At 34.9% G+C, this 15,618-nt stretch overlaps 1 protein-coding gene across 1 annotated transcript; it reads left to right on the top strand.

Annotated features, from left to right (window-relative positions):
- Window positions 1-1,375: 1,375 nt before the first annotated feature.
- On the top strand, window positions 1,376-4,593 carry LOC122282801 (cytochrome P450 72A397-like). The gene is made up of 5 exons (XM_043094834.1): window positions 1,376-1,685; window positions 2,276-2,493; window positions 2,802-3,046; window positions 3,175-3,562; window positions 4,012-4,593. The coding sequence occupies exons 1-5, from the start codon at window positions 1,406-1,408 to the stop codon at window positions 4,435-4,437; spliced, it is 1,557 nt and encodes a 518-aa protein (XP_042950768.1). The 5' UTR covers window positions 1,376-1,405; the 3' UTR covers window positions 4,438-4,593.
- The last annotated feature ends 11,025 nt before the right edge of the window (window positions 4,594-15,618 follow it).

Here is a 15,618-nt window from a genome sequence, read left to right as displayed (position 1 = left end):
TGTTTAGTGTATCTACATCACATGAATTAGATAAATAATCAGTTTATCAAAATGATACATGGTGCCTAAAAATAGTTTATATGCTGCCAGAAAAAATCATTTAACTACTTCAGATATTAACTAAAAAACATTAGGATCGAAGAAAAATCAACTCGGGTTTGTTGTGGAGTATGCTATCTTTGAGCAGGGCAACAGAAAGGAAAACAACTTTAAAACGAACTTACAAAAAAAAAAAAAACCTTCTTGGATTCGATACCCACGGCTCTAGCATTTTGCAACTAAACAGGTCTAAACATGTACATAGCAACAAACCCAATCTTCTAGTGCTTAGAAAAATGTTTTTTTTTCCTTTGTTCAACTAAATAGATCTAACCCATAAAAATACTCCTCAAACCTTCAAAAAATTCTCATCGAAACAAACCAAAAATCAACAAAGAGAGAAGAAAGAAAGCATACCCATGCATAATAGAATCCATAAAGAAAAGAGTAGATCAAGCCAAACACTTCACCGTTCGGCATCGCAGATAGCACAAAGAGAGATGAGAGACAGATTTCGGTAGGGGCTAGAGCATAGCAGAGCAGAGAGAGAGAGAGAGAGAGAGAGAGAGAGAGAGAGAGAGAGAGAGAGAGAGAGAGAGCAGATGAGAGAAGGTGAATCGGGGGGAATGAGGCATAGGGCATCGCCCCCATCACAGACCACAGAGAGAGCAGTGTAGAGAGAGGAGATAGAGCAGTCTGACTGTCTGAGAGTGAACCTAGGGGGTTAGGGGGGAGGAGCAGCTAGGGCATCGACGAACATTTCGCTTTTATATTAAACCAAGGTAACGGTTTTAAATCTGATACCCGAGTTTTAAAACCGCATTCAGGTCGGATAGACCCGGATTTAAAGATGCAGGTACCGGTCCGGAATAAATCCAGGCTGGAACCCGTAACCGGAATCCGATTTTTCTGGGTTCTGGATTGGACCGAGTAAAATCCAGCCCATATAAACAGTCCTAAATAATAATACCTTTATCACTATTCTACTACTTTTTTAAAATTTTTAATTTTTTAAAAATATTTTTTTACTTAATGATTAAAAAAGTACTATTAGTAAAATTGTATATTTTTTAAAATTTTTTTTAATGATTAAATATATTAAAAAAGACTTAAAAGAAAATAAAGAAAAAATAAATATACTATAAATAGTAAAGTGGTGGGAAAAGGGTAAAAAATCTATCATTAACCAATACATAAATAAAACAGATAAAGGCTACGCTAGCTTCCTATCTTTAAACACCGCAGACGTTGCGATCACGTTGCTTTCCAAAGATACCTCTTCAGTCTCTTTCCATCTTTAAAAGGCCCCACGCTCACTCACAAGCACACAAATATACTTTCACTTCTCCCTCTGTTTTTTTTCATCATGGAAATCTCATTTCCAACGCTTGCGCTTGTGTCCATTTTAACGATCGTGGTACTTGGATCAGCATGGAGAGTGCTGAGATGGGTGTGGCTTAAGCCGAAGAAACTAGAGAGGTGTCTGAGGGAGCAAGGTTTTAAGGGAAACTCCTACCGGATTCTTTTTGGAGACTTGAAGGAGAGCTCTCGGATGATAAATGAAGCGTGGTCTAAACCCATGAGCTTCACCAATGATATTGCACCTCGTGTCTTTCCCTTCCCCTCTCAAACTCTGAAGAATTACGGTATGTCTATCTCTATAATACTCCCAGCTGCCATCTTGCCTTGTGATTCTTTTCCTTCAAGTTTGTTTCTCTTTAACGATAGAATCCATAGATTTTGACTTCCGATTAACACGTCTCTTGAGGCTGCATGCTTTTTTCCTCTATTTTCTCTTTTCAAAACGTGAAATCAGGGTAAATGTTTCCTGTTCTGTTTATAGTTTTTTCTTCATTGTCGAAATTGTCTCAAACTAAATCTGCACGAAATTATACTTTTGGATAATTGTCAAAAAGATTTGAGGTCTTTCTCTCCTTTAAGGCGCTTTTGAAATAGCCATTTTTGTCTCACTGAAAATCGTGAGACTATAAAATATTTACCGGCACATGAAATCTAACTCCATTTTAGGGAAGAAAAATTCTGTAGAATCTGTGTATGCTTTGACGAGGAACGATGCGTGTGTACTATCAACCTAATTCTCATTAGGGAAAAAAAACAGAGAGAGATTTACCTTCTAATGACACATGATGTATATGGGTATGTGTCTTTATTAATTTGATAAATGATATTAGATTTGCTTCTCAACTGTCATATAATAATGAGCACAAATATGTAGGTAAGAACTCCTTTATATGGATTGGTCCAAAACCAAGGGTGAACGTTATGGACACTGAACAATTAAAAGATATCTTCGCCAAGCACTACACCTTCCAAAAGCCGCAAGCAAATCCACTTACCAAGTTACTAGTGACCGGTCTTGCCTGTTATGAAACTGAGAAATGGGCTAAACACCGAAAGATTATCAATCCAGCATTCCATCTAGAGAAATTGAAGGTTAGTTAATTATTTCCATTTGTTTAAGTCCATTAAGACTCAACAGTGACATTGAAGTGATTTTTTGCAATTTCTTATTTTTATTTTTTCTAAGTTTCTCAAATGAGAATCCCATCGGTATCATGCAAATTCTATTCATAGTTGCTAACAATGTATCGATGTTGATCGGTTGTTGATCTATTGTTTAGTTGGAGTGTGAGAGGGCAATTAGTGCCTGAAAATTTTCCATGGTTAGCTTTGTCTTCTTCGAAAGAATTTCTTTAATCTGACCTATAAATTGCATTACTTTTTTGTGTTTTTTGCTTTAGAGTTTTTTACCAGCTATTCATCAGAGTTGCAACAACATGATTTGCAAATGGGTAAGTTCCATTACCAAAGAAGGGTCAACTGAGTTAGATGTATGGCCCTATCTCCAAAATCTGGCAAGAGATGTGATTTCGAGAACGGCCTTTGGAAGCAGCTATGAAGAAGGGAGACTGATTTTTGAACTCCAAAGAGAGCAAGCAGAGCTTACGATGAAATCCATACAGACTGTCTACATTCCAGGATGGAGGTAAATCCAAAACGTTCTAGTGCATGCCTGCTGACAATATATAACATTATTTGGAGACTGGAAAACTCAATGCATAATCTTGTAAGCCACTTTATTCTTGTCATGTTTATATGAAGGTTTGAATGCAGGTATCTACCAACTAAGATGAACAGGAGGATGAAAGAAATTAGCAATAAAATACAAGCATCACTCAAAGACCTTATCAACAAAAGAGAGAAGGAAACAGAAGCAGGTGAGGCCAGAAATGATGACTTACTGGGCATACTTATAGAATCCAACTTCAAAGAAATTCAAGAGCATGGGAACGACAAGAACATTGGAATGAGTCTTAAAGACGTAATAGAGGAATGCAAGTTGTTTTATTTTGCTGGGCAAGAGACCACCTCTGTTTTGCTCGTTTGGACAATGATTATGCTGAGTAAGTATCCATATTGGCAAGCACGTGCAAGAGAAGAGGTTTTAGAAGTTTTTGGCGAAGACAACCCAGACTTCGAGGGGTTAAATCACTTAAAAGTTGTAAGTAGTTCTTATATTTCTACTTTGAAGATTCTCTCGAAAGATTTGTTTTATAGCTGAATTACTATAAAAAAAAAAAGTAATCTATTAATCTATATCATAAAAGGGATGTAAATACCCTTACAAACAAAATATGGTTAGCAACATCTAAAGTATACACAAAAAATGTTAAGATTCTGACTTTTGAAATATAGGATAGGAAGTCATGCCATGTAAATTCACATAGATTGGAACTTGGTGTTGTTTTTTAAGGATGATAGCATGTATTTCATGGTTAGTTTGGAAGATTTGCTTGTTCGCTGACTTTCGCTACATTCATCATTTTAGCTCTAGCATTTACTTGCCTTGAACATTTGCATGAGCTTGTGCTTGTTCTGTACATTCAAAAGTTATATTTCAGAAATAATTTGCGATTGAATTCTTACAAATTATAATATTCAATGCTACAGGTTACCATGATACTTTATGAGGTTCTAAGACTGTACCCCCCTGTAGTTACTCTTACTCGAACAATTCATGAGGTTACGAAACTTGGAACATTGTCTTTACCTGCTGGAGTTCAAATCTCCTTGCCGACAATCCTCATCCATCACGATCATGAACTTTGGGGAGATGATGCGGATGAGTTCAAACCAGAGAGGTTCTCTGATGGAGTCTCAAAAGCAACAAAAGGCCAAGTATCATTTTTCCCATTCGGATGGGGTCCTAGGATATGCATTGGACAAAACTTTTCTTTGATTGAAGCTAAAGTGGCCCTCTCAATGGTTCTACAACGCTTCTCATTTGAGCTTTCACCATCCTATGCCCATGCTCCTTCAACTGTTATTACCCTTCAACCACAATACGGCGCTCACATCATTCTACGAAATTTGTAAAATAGAAATCACTTTGTGGCAAAACAACATTTGGAAACATGTCAGGAAGAATTTGTGATTTTATTATCATATTGAGACTCCTGGCAAAGATCTAGTGTCATCCCTTTCTTATCATGTCAGCTAAATTTATAAATTGCATAATGGCATTCAATGGTAGATCATGGGTTTTTACTTTTGGAGTTGGGACTAATAAAAGTATGATATAAAGAAATCAATCTAGCTTGAGTTATTCAAATGTGAAAAAATAAGCTGTAACAGTTTGCCAAAAATTTAGTGGATGAGTTTCCTTAAGCATTCGAGGAAGTACTTAGGTTTTAACCTGTCAACACAGTCGGTTTCCTACTTACTATGGCAACAGAAGTGCCTTTTCAATTATTTGAGGCATCTAGGAGTATGAGTTTGAAAAAAGTGTTTGGGAATGCCTTTTTATTTATTTGGGGTACCTAGTAATCAAATTTTATGAAACAAATTGCACCACATAACTTGTATGGTTAATTAGCATGTAATAATAATTGTGCAAAATTTAGGATGAATAGTAATACCTAGGATAGCGCCATATGGCACCTGGTTCAAACAATTGTCATATCGTTGTGTGGAGTATCGTTGTGTGGATTGTCATATCGTTTTGTAGACACTTGGTAAGATCCTAGCCACACTTGGTAAATAGTGTAGGACACTTGGCAAAAGGAGAAACAATGAGATAAAAATATCAAGAAATAGAAAGAAAATCAAGCCATGTGATCATGCCACTTAAGCCAAATACTATTCCATCTAACCAAATACTTTGTGGCCAACCAAATGAGATTTTCAACCTTAGTAAAATTCCAAACCAATGGAGGAAACCAAAACCCTAAATGGTTTCCCAAAACCTAAACCATAGGATTTTTGCTTTGGTGATTAATCAATTATTTAAATCATTTTCACAAGTTATTAATCACTCAAAACCATGCTATTATATTTTCATTTATTATTTTATACCTTGAAAATCTCATTGGGAAACGAAAAATTAGAAGTAGGCTTGATCAAAACAAAAACCCTAAACCAAACCCCTTTAAACCCTAAAGTGAATTTGATTCGGTTAGCCCATTTAGGCCCATCAAAAACCACCACCAATGCAAAGCTTGTTGAGGATGTTTCCCTCACCACCCAAAGAAGTCCTATGGTTAACATTTCAGCCCAAATAGCGCATGGATGGGAGGCCAAAAAGCTAGCCAAATCAGCCCCACCCTTCTTAGTTGTAGCACCAGATACCATGGGTTGATTAGCCCACAATTTTGCCCACTATTTTGGCTGCAAACCACCGTCAAGAGGTCACCCACACATCCCCCATAAGCCCTCTCTAACTATAAAGGGTGGCCATTGCATCACCCTCACCCTTTGGTTGGGTTTTATTCACTTATTTGGAGAGAACTCAGGCAAGAGTTTTAGACAATTTTTCTGGTAGTTCTTGCATTGCCTTTTCCAACCCTTTCCAATTTGATTTTGTGGCGCCTCCAGCCCCCACTTGGAATTTGGCAGTGACTGAGACACCAGTACATGCAACACAAGGTTACATATCCCTCATACATGACAGATAATATGCATGCTCTTAGATATTCTAATAGTATGCAATAATCATACAACGGAAATTAATAAAAATTTAATGAGAAATCTAAGCAATGCCATAGGCAATTGCAAAACACATGGTATAAAAAAAAAAAAAAACTTTAATCCCCAAACTTGTCCCAAAATAGCATCATTCAATAATAAGAGAGTCTCAAAACATAATTAGAGTAGCAAATTCTCAAAACACGGGACCAAAAATTTCTCTCTATTTTTTTTTATCTTCTTTACTTTCTCAAAGCGGTTCATCCTTCACCTGCTTCTCTAAATCCCGGTCCTTATCCCTATTATTGAGGCATCGAAACTCCTTAATAAATTGGAGGATCTTAGAGATCTCCTCATCGATGACCTCCAAGTGCTCCAAAATTGTAGGCTCGGGTCTACTAACGTTCATTTTAGGCACAATCCTCTCCGAAAAAGGGGGTGTCGTCCTCTTCCTCTTGGTCATTGTCGTTTCCTTCTATCCTTATAACAACTTCTATCATTTCAGGAAATGAATGACAGTGGTAAAAAATGCAATAGTTAGATTTAAGAAATCTCAGTAAGTAATCACACAACATGCCAAAATTAATCACAAGCATATAAGAGGTATATCATGCAATGCATGGGCATATACTTGACGCATGACGTGATTGAAAACTTGACTTATGCACTAGACCTTTTTCAAAAGACATATAACAAAATTCTTTGACTTTTTAGAAAACATACTTTTGTCCTTGTTCTTATCTTGCTTAATTATGTGATCCAAAACATATCATATCATATCACACGATTCACATCATGTGATCTAGAACATAACATATAGGCACATGACCTCATTCTTGTGGACACATCACAACTCCCCTATGCATGTTCATGCTAGTTACCGCACCACCAACAGTCCATATATTGTGGTGAATACATGTTAAACATATTCATATCATAATAACACAACAGTACTTCATCGAGTTGCTTGCCTTAATCATGGCACCCACTAGTATTAGGTGCTACATCGCTCTAGCATTCTTTAAAAAGAATCGATTCAAGTCACGCCGATGGATCTTTATCGACCTAGGGGTTACCACTCAATTCTTAAACACTCTAAAGTGGATAGAGGAGTTCCACTATGACACTTCCCCGTCCTAGCATTTGGGGTCATGATGAAACTTTTCTTTTAAAATCAATACTTTTCATTCTTTGAAAACATTTGTCTTTGAAAAATCACTTTTCTCAAATGCTTGTGACATGAGACTTAAGACATACGCTCTTAGACTTGACATATGACACATGAAATGGCGTGCATGCAATAACCATGCATAACACATTTAATCTATGGCATGTTAACATAAAACACATGAGAAATCAATTTGCATACAGGGAACCATGAAAACAAACCTTGGCAGAAACATGCATTTTCAAAATCACGAAAGTTCATCACTTAAACATGCTTCAATCTTCATCCAAGATAGTTAGAATTTATGATATAGTAAAACAAGACTTAAAATCATAGCATTTATACACAATCTGAATCATTCAAGGCATGGTAAAACCGAATCATCAATAACTTTGAAACCTCAATGCCTTTTTCCTCAAAACTGCATCATGTATATCATTTTATCAACATTTTTCATCATAAACCGAGTTACATTAATCATTCCATATTCATATTCCAAGTTCATGTAAGAGTATTCAAACAAGAAAATAAGAATAACAATCAAAATTACAATAATACTAAAAGGATCTATACAAATATATGCAAGTATTAACCAATAGCAAGTTGAGTGTATACTTACAAAAATCCAACAATTTAAAGTAGTAAAATCTGAAAATATAGCAGTCTTATTATAAACTCATACACAAAAACCCTAAGTTTTGAAAATATGAGTGAGTGTGAGTGGAGAGTGCTTTTGAAATCTTTTTCTCAAAAATAAAAAAATAAAATTCCTAGGGGCCGAAACTCATTAAAAATTCAAACCCTAGTTTTTCCTCCAAGTAAAAACCAAAACTTAAGCTTTTCTAAAACTAGTGTTTTCTACACTTAAAGTGCTAAGGGGAATTGGGTTCCTTCTTTTCTCAAAGGATAAAACCCTAGCTTCCATTTTACAAGCAAAAACCGAAACCCTAATCCCTTCCACTTGTGTTTCTTTTCTTCAAAACTCATAGGCATCTAGGGATTCATTCTTTCTTGAAGAGAAAACCCTAGTTACCCAAGTGAAAGTGCGTGGTTGTGAAGAAAGGAGTAGAAATCGAATAGGATTGATAATCTTCCCTCTTGGCCGTGTGTGTGTGCGTGCAAGAGAAGGAAATGGTTCTCACCTCCTTAAGCTCATTTCCTAGTTGAATGGTGTTGTGTAAAATCCTTATAGTTCTTGACTTAGAAGAAGTAAAATGGTAGTGTTTGGGTGGCGAGAAAGTGACAAGAAAGTGAAGAGAAAATGTTGAGTTTAGAAAGAACTAGTGTGTGCTGTAACCCTTAAGAGCAACAAGTAAAACTTTGAGCAAAAGACCCTCTAAATTTTCTGTCAAGCCCTTATATAGTGCCTCAAATCCCCTTCTTGAAATGACAAGGGTCCTTGCATGCATGCCACTTGGTAAAATGGCTCTTCCACTTCTCTTGGATGGAATTGCATTGGAAACTCAAAGGGCATAATGTAGGGCGGCGTATCCCTCTCCCAATCCATCTCTCTCTTTTTCTCACTTTTCTTATTTGCCCTTTCTTTCATGTCTAGTTTAATGAAATAGGTGGTTCAAGGGTAAAATCACAAAATGAAATCTCCCTTGGAAATCCTTCACCGTGTGCATGAGTGTCACTTGGCAAAGTGTGTGTGTCTTGCTTTGGCTAAAATCCCTTCATCTTCTCTAGGTGATCTTTAACCTTCCATAGACAAATCCCTTGGCCTTGCCCCCATCCATGTCGTCGGCCTCCCACTCTCCCTTTGCACTTCACATGCTTCTAGAACATGTCTCTTACTCTTCCCAAGTAAGATCTCCTTGGAACTACAAAAGTCCATCTCATACTCTTCTCTGGTTTGACAAGTGTCAATCTTGCTCTTTCCTATCCAAAGTGGTATGTAAGCCCTAGTTTTAGGTGACATCATCTTCTGCTCAACCTTTTAGAACCTCTTGCATGTAGGACAAGTGTCTCACGTTGGGTTTTCCCTACGTTTTCACCCAAATGACCAAATTGTCCCTCAAAACCCATGCGCGCCTACCACATGCTAGGAAGATATTTTTGGCCTTCCTACCCTAGCATGGCAGAAACCCATATAAGTCCTTATTGGGTTTCTCCTCATCTCATCTTCTCAAAACCTTTTAATCTAAGAATCCTCAAGGTCCAAAAGTACAAATTCACTAAGGGCATTTATCCAATTAAAATCTATTCACTTCTTATTCACTAAGCTTAGGGAATCTTTTCTATAATAAAATAAATTAACCTTGACAAGAAGAAATGGGGACTTGGGAAAAGTCCAGGTCCTCATAGATTCTCATAATTCTTATTGCATGTTATTTTTTCTCTTTGAGTTTAGTTTACATAGATATATTTTGTGTAATTTTTCTTGGAGTATTGATTTGTGAAATTTGGATTTGAATATGCAATGGTCATGTCGGGTGATATTTTGGATGATAGTGTGGAATCTTAATGTTTTGATGAAGTTTTTGTTAAAGTTAGGGGTAGATATTGATATGATGAAATTATAACACGTTGTTATACATGTAATGAGTTGATCCAAATCATGTTAGCATTTTTATTAAAGATTTATACACATTTTCTTTGAGATTGAAACTGCAACACACAAAACATTTCTGTTTTGAGGTTGTATTGTTTGTTGATTATAGAAACCTAGTCCAATGGTCATTAAATTCATATATGATGTTATTAAGACTTTAATTGATGTGTTAAGAGTTTTTTTTTTTTTGGAAGAGATTTGGTTCAAATCTTGATGGAATAATTTTTATGCATGCAAAGGTTCAATTAAGACACAAACTTGAGGCTCACAGGTGTGCCTTGTGTTTTTATAAACTTTTATCACGTGATCCTAGATTAAATGCATGGATCAAGTTTATAACTTGAATATGAGGTATATGGTTTTATTTTTTGAAGGTTTATTTCATGAAAATCTTAGATTTAGTGATTTTTCTCTAAAGTCAAAACATGTGGTACTCAGTTTAGACTTAGTGTGCCTATCGATTTGTTTGGTTATAAGTTTTGTGATTTTGGTTTTTGTTCAAGCATGAATATCACTTATGTTTATTTATGAATATGTTAAGAGTGTATTTATGAACTTTTGGAGTCCTTGGAGTTGATTTGAAAAGTATTAAATAAAAACAAGGATTTGTTCTATTTTACCAAAATCTAGTATTTTGGTATTTTTGTTGGTATGATCAGTTAATGGTTTTATGGATTGTATATTTTGAAGTCTTAGCATATTTTAGAACATAGGATATGATTCTTGAGTATGGGTGTAACCGGTCCGGTTTTGTACAAATTTTAGGACATGACCGGTTATATTGGTTTTGCATTTTCAAGAACCGATCCCGGACCGGTTACCCTCTTAAACTGGTACTTCCAATTTTACCGGTTTCAGTCTGGTCTAGTTTTTCAGTTTTACTGCAACCTCCATCCTCTGCTCAGCTACTAGACAACGCCAGCCAGCCACCACAACTTGAACCACCAACTGCTTGACGCCATCACCAACAACAACAAAAATATCTCTCTTTTTTGGCTAGAGCAACCACCACTACTAGTTGAAGCAAATAGAGTACGTTTTATCATTTTAAAAGAAAAAAGGTAGAGAAGGCTTGGGGAAAGAAGCAGAAGCAGACAATATTCTTTAGGATGTCTAGTTAAATTTGTAATAAAATGAAGCGATCTGCAATAGAATGAAGGAATCTGCAAAGCAGCCATTCTTCTTCTTGTGGTTGCTGTGTAGTTAAATTTGTATTTATAGATATGTAACCCTAGTTGGAATAAGGGATAGGATCTATGTTTAATTACTTTTATACCCTTTTGATTTTCAAAAATATGTGAATGGTGTTTACGTGGGCTTCGTTTTCTTCTTTGAACTTGTTTTAAGATGGTCTTATTTCATTGTGGGAGTTGTTTTAAATCTCATGTGTACAGAGAATATTTTTATTTAAATTATATTACTGACTATTATTCTTTAGTAAACAGTCTTTTTTTATTGGAGTTGAGATTAGGTTATGATTAATATTTTTAATTAAGGATAATTTTACTCGGATAATTAAATAGGAAGTGTTTAATTTTATTTTATTAAATGAAATCTTGCTATTTACTTTGATAGATTTTATTATATTTATGTACTAAGTTGTGAATTTAAAATAAAGGAATATATTATAATGTTAAGGATATTTAAGTGATTTTAATATTTATCATATTTTTTGAAGAATTGTGTTAAATTCAAGAAAGTGATATAGTATATTATACTATGATATTTATATATTAACATATATAAATATTAGTAAAACTAGTAGTATATAGTAATACTATTGGTATTATTAATACTATATTAATACTAAATAACTATATACTATACCAAATTACCATTATAGAATATAATAATACATTCATACTAATAATATTAAGTTACTAATACTATATACTATACTAAAAGTGATATCAATACTAACATATTATGATAGTTAACTATACTATTATATATATATCATGCTATACTCTTATAATATATTAATATATACTAATACTATATATTATATTATTATAGCGTTACTAATACTATTTATAGTTATAGTGAACCGGTGATCACTATAACTATAAATAGTATTTCTATATCACTATAGTATTTTATCATATATCATCTATAGTATTATCTAGTAATATAGCATTAGTATAACTACTAATAATATAATGATTTATATAGTTGTTTATATATAGACTTAAAGTGCATTAGTGGATTACTAATAATATTATGTATTTATCAAAGGAATATGTTGAGAATTTATTAGGCCATAAAATGTAATTATTATATATTTTGATATTAATAACATATGATCAAACAAATTAGAAATGTTTATATATAAGATTAAAATTTTATGTTGTAAATTATAATATAAAATTATTTCATATATGATATATAATTATATATATTATATATAAAAATTATATATATAAAATATTTTATATAATATTAAATATTAGTTTATATATATATTTTCATAGCCGGTCCAATATAGGAACCGGTCTCGAACCAGACCGGTTAGGAACTGGACCGACCGGTCCTGTCCACTGGTTTTTCTGTCCAAACTTTCACCCTTATTCTTGAGTGTTGCATAAATTGGTTTAAGCGTGAAAGTTGAAGTTCGGATTAATTGCAACAAACATCAAGAGTTTGGCCTTATTTATATGTGAATTGGCCAATTCAAATTTGTATAGTTGTGTTTTGTTTTAAATTTTTCTTATTGCATGTTTAGATTTAGGACAAAATTGAATGTAAATTTTGGTAGAATTTGAAATTAGTATGCAAAATTCTTATTTCAAGGGCAAAATTATAAATTCTCACATGTAGAGGGTTAGCTTTGGAATTTAGCCTAAGTTAGTGAGTCTTTATGAATGTATGATCCTTATGAGATTTTCTAACTTTAGAAAAATAATTTATTTTAGTTCACGCCTTTTTACATAGGTTACACTACAATCACTATAAGTTAGCCTCTAACTTACTTTCCAGTGTATTTTTGTATGTACGGTGGTAAGCCATAAATGTCAAATTCTTGTCACTTATGATTATTGTAAATGCTTTATTATTCCATGTCAAGTTAATTATTTCAACTACATGTTTATCTGCATAGAATATGTCACGAAGAATATTTTCAAGTCATTGGAGTATATTATTTTTATCATGACCCCAAGTGCTAGGATAGGGTATTATCCTAGTGGAATTCCATTGTCCACACTGGACTGTTCAAACTGATGTAGAATTCTCTAGGTTGACAAAGTACCATCAACAGGCTTCAAATGAGACCTAAGTAACTGGTTGTCGGAGCGAAGTTAGACACCCAACGTTAGTGACGCCAACAATATCTTTATCAATTTTAAGTCAATTATCAATGACTAACTCACAACTAGTGCAGATGCCTCTGATATGATGTGGTACCAATAAGAGCACACGGCTCAAGGGAACTTGTGTAGCATCTGCATGTTCATTTTTAATTAGGCATGTATATGCTAAACAAGATTTCAAGTTCATGTCAAGTCACGTGTTGCTATTTGCCAAGTCATGTTACACATACTCATGTTCACATCACGACGTATTCATGCCATTTTATTGTTATGCATGCATATGTATACTACTAGTAAGTTGGTAGTTAACTTACTAAGATTTGATTACAAATCTCAGTTGTTAGATTCAACTACCATTACTCTCGAAATGGTATACTATGTATCCAGATTTGAAAAGCCAACTAAGGATAGACTGGATGAGATCGATTAAGCCTCAACTTGATGACGAGGAGATTGTTGCTTCAGTCCTCCAATTTATAGATAGGATTTTGGCTATCTTAGCCGAGTTGAACGAGCAGTTCAGTGAATTGGCACCGTAGTTATGTTATTTAGTACTGTACTTATGGAGCGCCGCCTTTAGTACCTATTTATGTTACATTCATGATGGATAAGTTTTTTAAAATTATAGCGATCAAACTATTATAAAGTTGCAAAGCATGTTATGTTTTGGGATATAGTCTCTGGTACAATCTAATTTATTCAAGAAAAAAATTTATCTGTTGCATATGTAATACATTATTAGATGAATGCTAGGTGCATTGCATATTTAATTGTCATGAACGAGAGCAAGTAATATTATGTTGCATGTCCCGATGCTTCAAGGTCCATCTGATCCCAAGCAGAATATGCGGGTGTCAAAGGGTGGTATCAAAGTAGTACGTCTTTGGATTAAAATGAATTGTACCAGAATTTAGGATTGAAATTTTTTAGACTTGAATTTTCCTAAGTATAAGGATACGTTTGAGTAGTGAGGTGATCTCAAATGACTTGTGAATAGTAGAAAAAAAGTGGTGAAAATGTAATGATAAAATATTGAAGAGTAATGAATAGTAATAAAAAGTAGTGAAAAGTATGTGAAAAGTAATGATTAAGTATTGAATAGTAGTCCACTACCCAAACACAACCTAAGAGTTAGTACGGGAAGTTGAAACAGTAACACATGACGCATGGTAGAGTACCCAAGAACACTAGCGGAGATATCAACCAAAAGGAACAAAATCCAACGGGCAATGAACACATGGCATCTCGGTCTAAGCTAGTTCCTTACAATTTAGTTTCCATTTTTGTTTTGATCTAGATGGACTTAAGCCCAATGGATTGAGAAAGTTAGTAGTATGAGATTGATATAGATTATGTCCTGTGTAGGTGGCATAGGCGCCCAAGCCCAATAACTAGATAATTTCAGCCTTATACAAGTTTAGGGTTTGGAAGCCCAATTAGAGTTTGAGATGAAGGTGAGAGACAACACTTGGAAGAAAGGCCATTGAAGTTCCCTAAGCCACAATCATTAGATTTATAGGGAAGGGAATTTCGGTTTTTGCAAGAGGTATACCACTTGGCAAGCATGTATAGGGCTTTAAGTAGTCAAGAAGAAGCAATGATGAGGGAAGTGAAAAGGGAGGTGAAGAGGGAGTTTGATTTTTCAAAGAGCCACATGCCACTAATGATGGCTTCTAGAAGAATCTATGGATGGAAGAAGACAAGAGGGAGTTTTGATTTTTGTAAAAGCCACACTCCACTTGGTAGCTATGGATGACACTTTTATAGGTTTACTGTATCTCGATCACAAAAGTGGATGAAGGTAGAATTCAGAAATACAATAGGCAAACACCACTTCCATAGGATGTCACCCTCCAAGGCACCACATGTCCATCATGCAAGGAGTCATTTAGGGTTTCAAAGGAATTAATCATGAGGGAGGAAGATGGAGGGTTTCAACCATAAGAGAGAGTGCCATTTGGCATCCATGCATGTGCTTGTCTTTTGGGACCTCTAGAAGAATCTGATGATGAAGACTTTGAAATTTCAGCTATTCCATTTAGAAAGTATGCAATAGGTGTTTGTTGGTGTTTTGAGGAAGCTAATGATGGGAGAGAAGAAAGTGGGATTTAGGTTGTGGTAAGAAGGGGCCACTTGGTGCCCATGCAGGAAGGTTTCTCGTAAACTTTTCATTTTTCAGCAAAGTAATGATATGAGAGAGAGAGAGAGAGAGAGAGAGAGAGAGAGAGAGAGAGGGACATGGAAAATGGTGGAAGTGTTTAAACCCCCACATAAATGGTTGGCGTGTGCTAGAGGGAAGAGTGAGCCAAAATGTCACTTGTGCACTTTTAGATTTTTATGTCCTCTCCTCTCTATCTCGCCCACTCTTAGAAGAACCAAACACCATTTTAGTTTCGGCTCCCCCCTTTCTTTCCTTCCCCCTCCCTTTCTCCTTTCTATTTCTGCATTTTTCTTTGCTTTCTTGTTTTTAGTTTTGATCTTTTTTGGGTAAATAAGAGAGGAGTGCTGACTGGGGTCTTTTTAGCAATCGGTCATCAACACATGCCCCATTAGGATGTTGGCCA

The sequence above is a fragment of the Carya illinoinensis genome, chromosome 11, assembly GCF_018687715.1.
Source record: "Carya illinoinensis cultivar Pawnee chromosome 11, C.illinoinensisPawnee_v1, whole genome shotgun sequence".
NCBI classification, from domain to species: domain Eukaryota; kingdom Viridiplantae; phylum Streptophyta; class Magnoliopsida; order Fagales; family Juglandaceae; genus Carya; species Carya illinoinensis.
The sequence above is the reverse complement of the archived record's forward strand: the minus strand, read 5'-3'. Positions and strand labels throughout refer to the sequence as shown.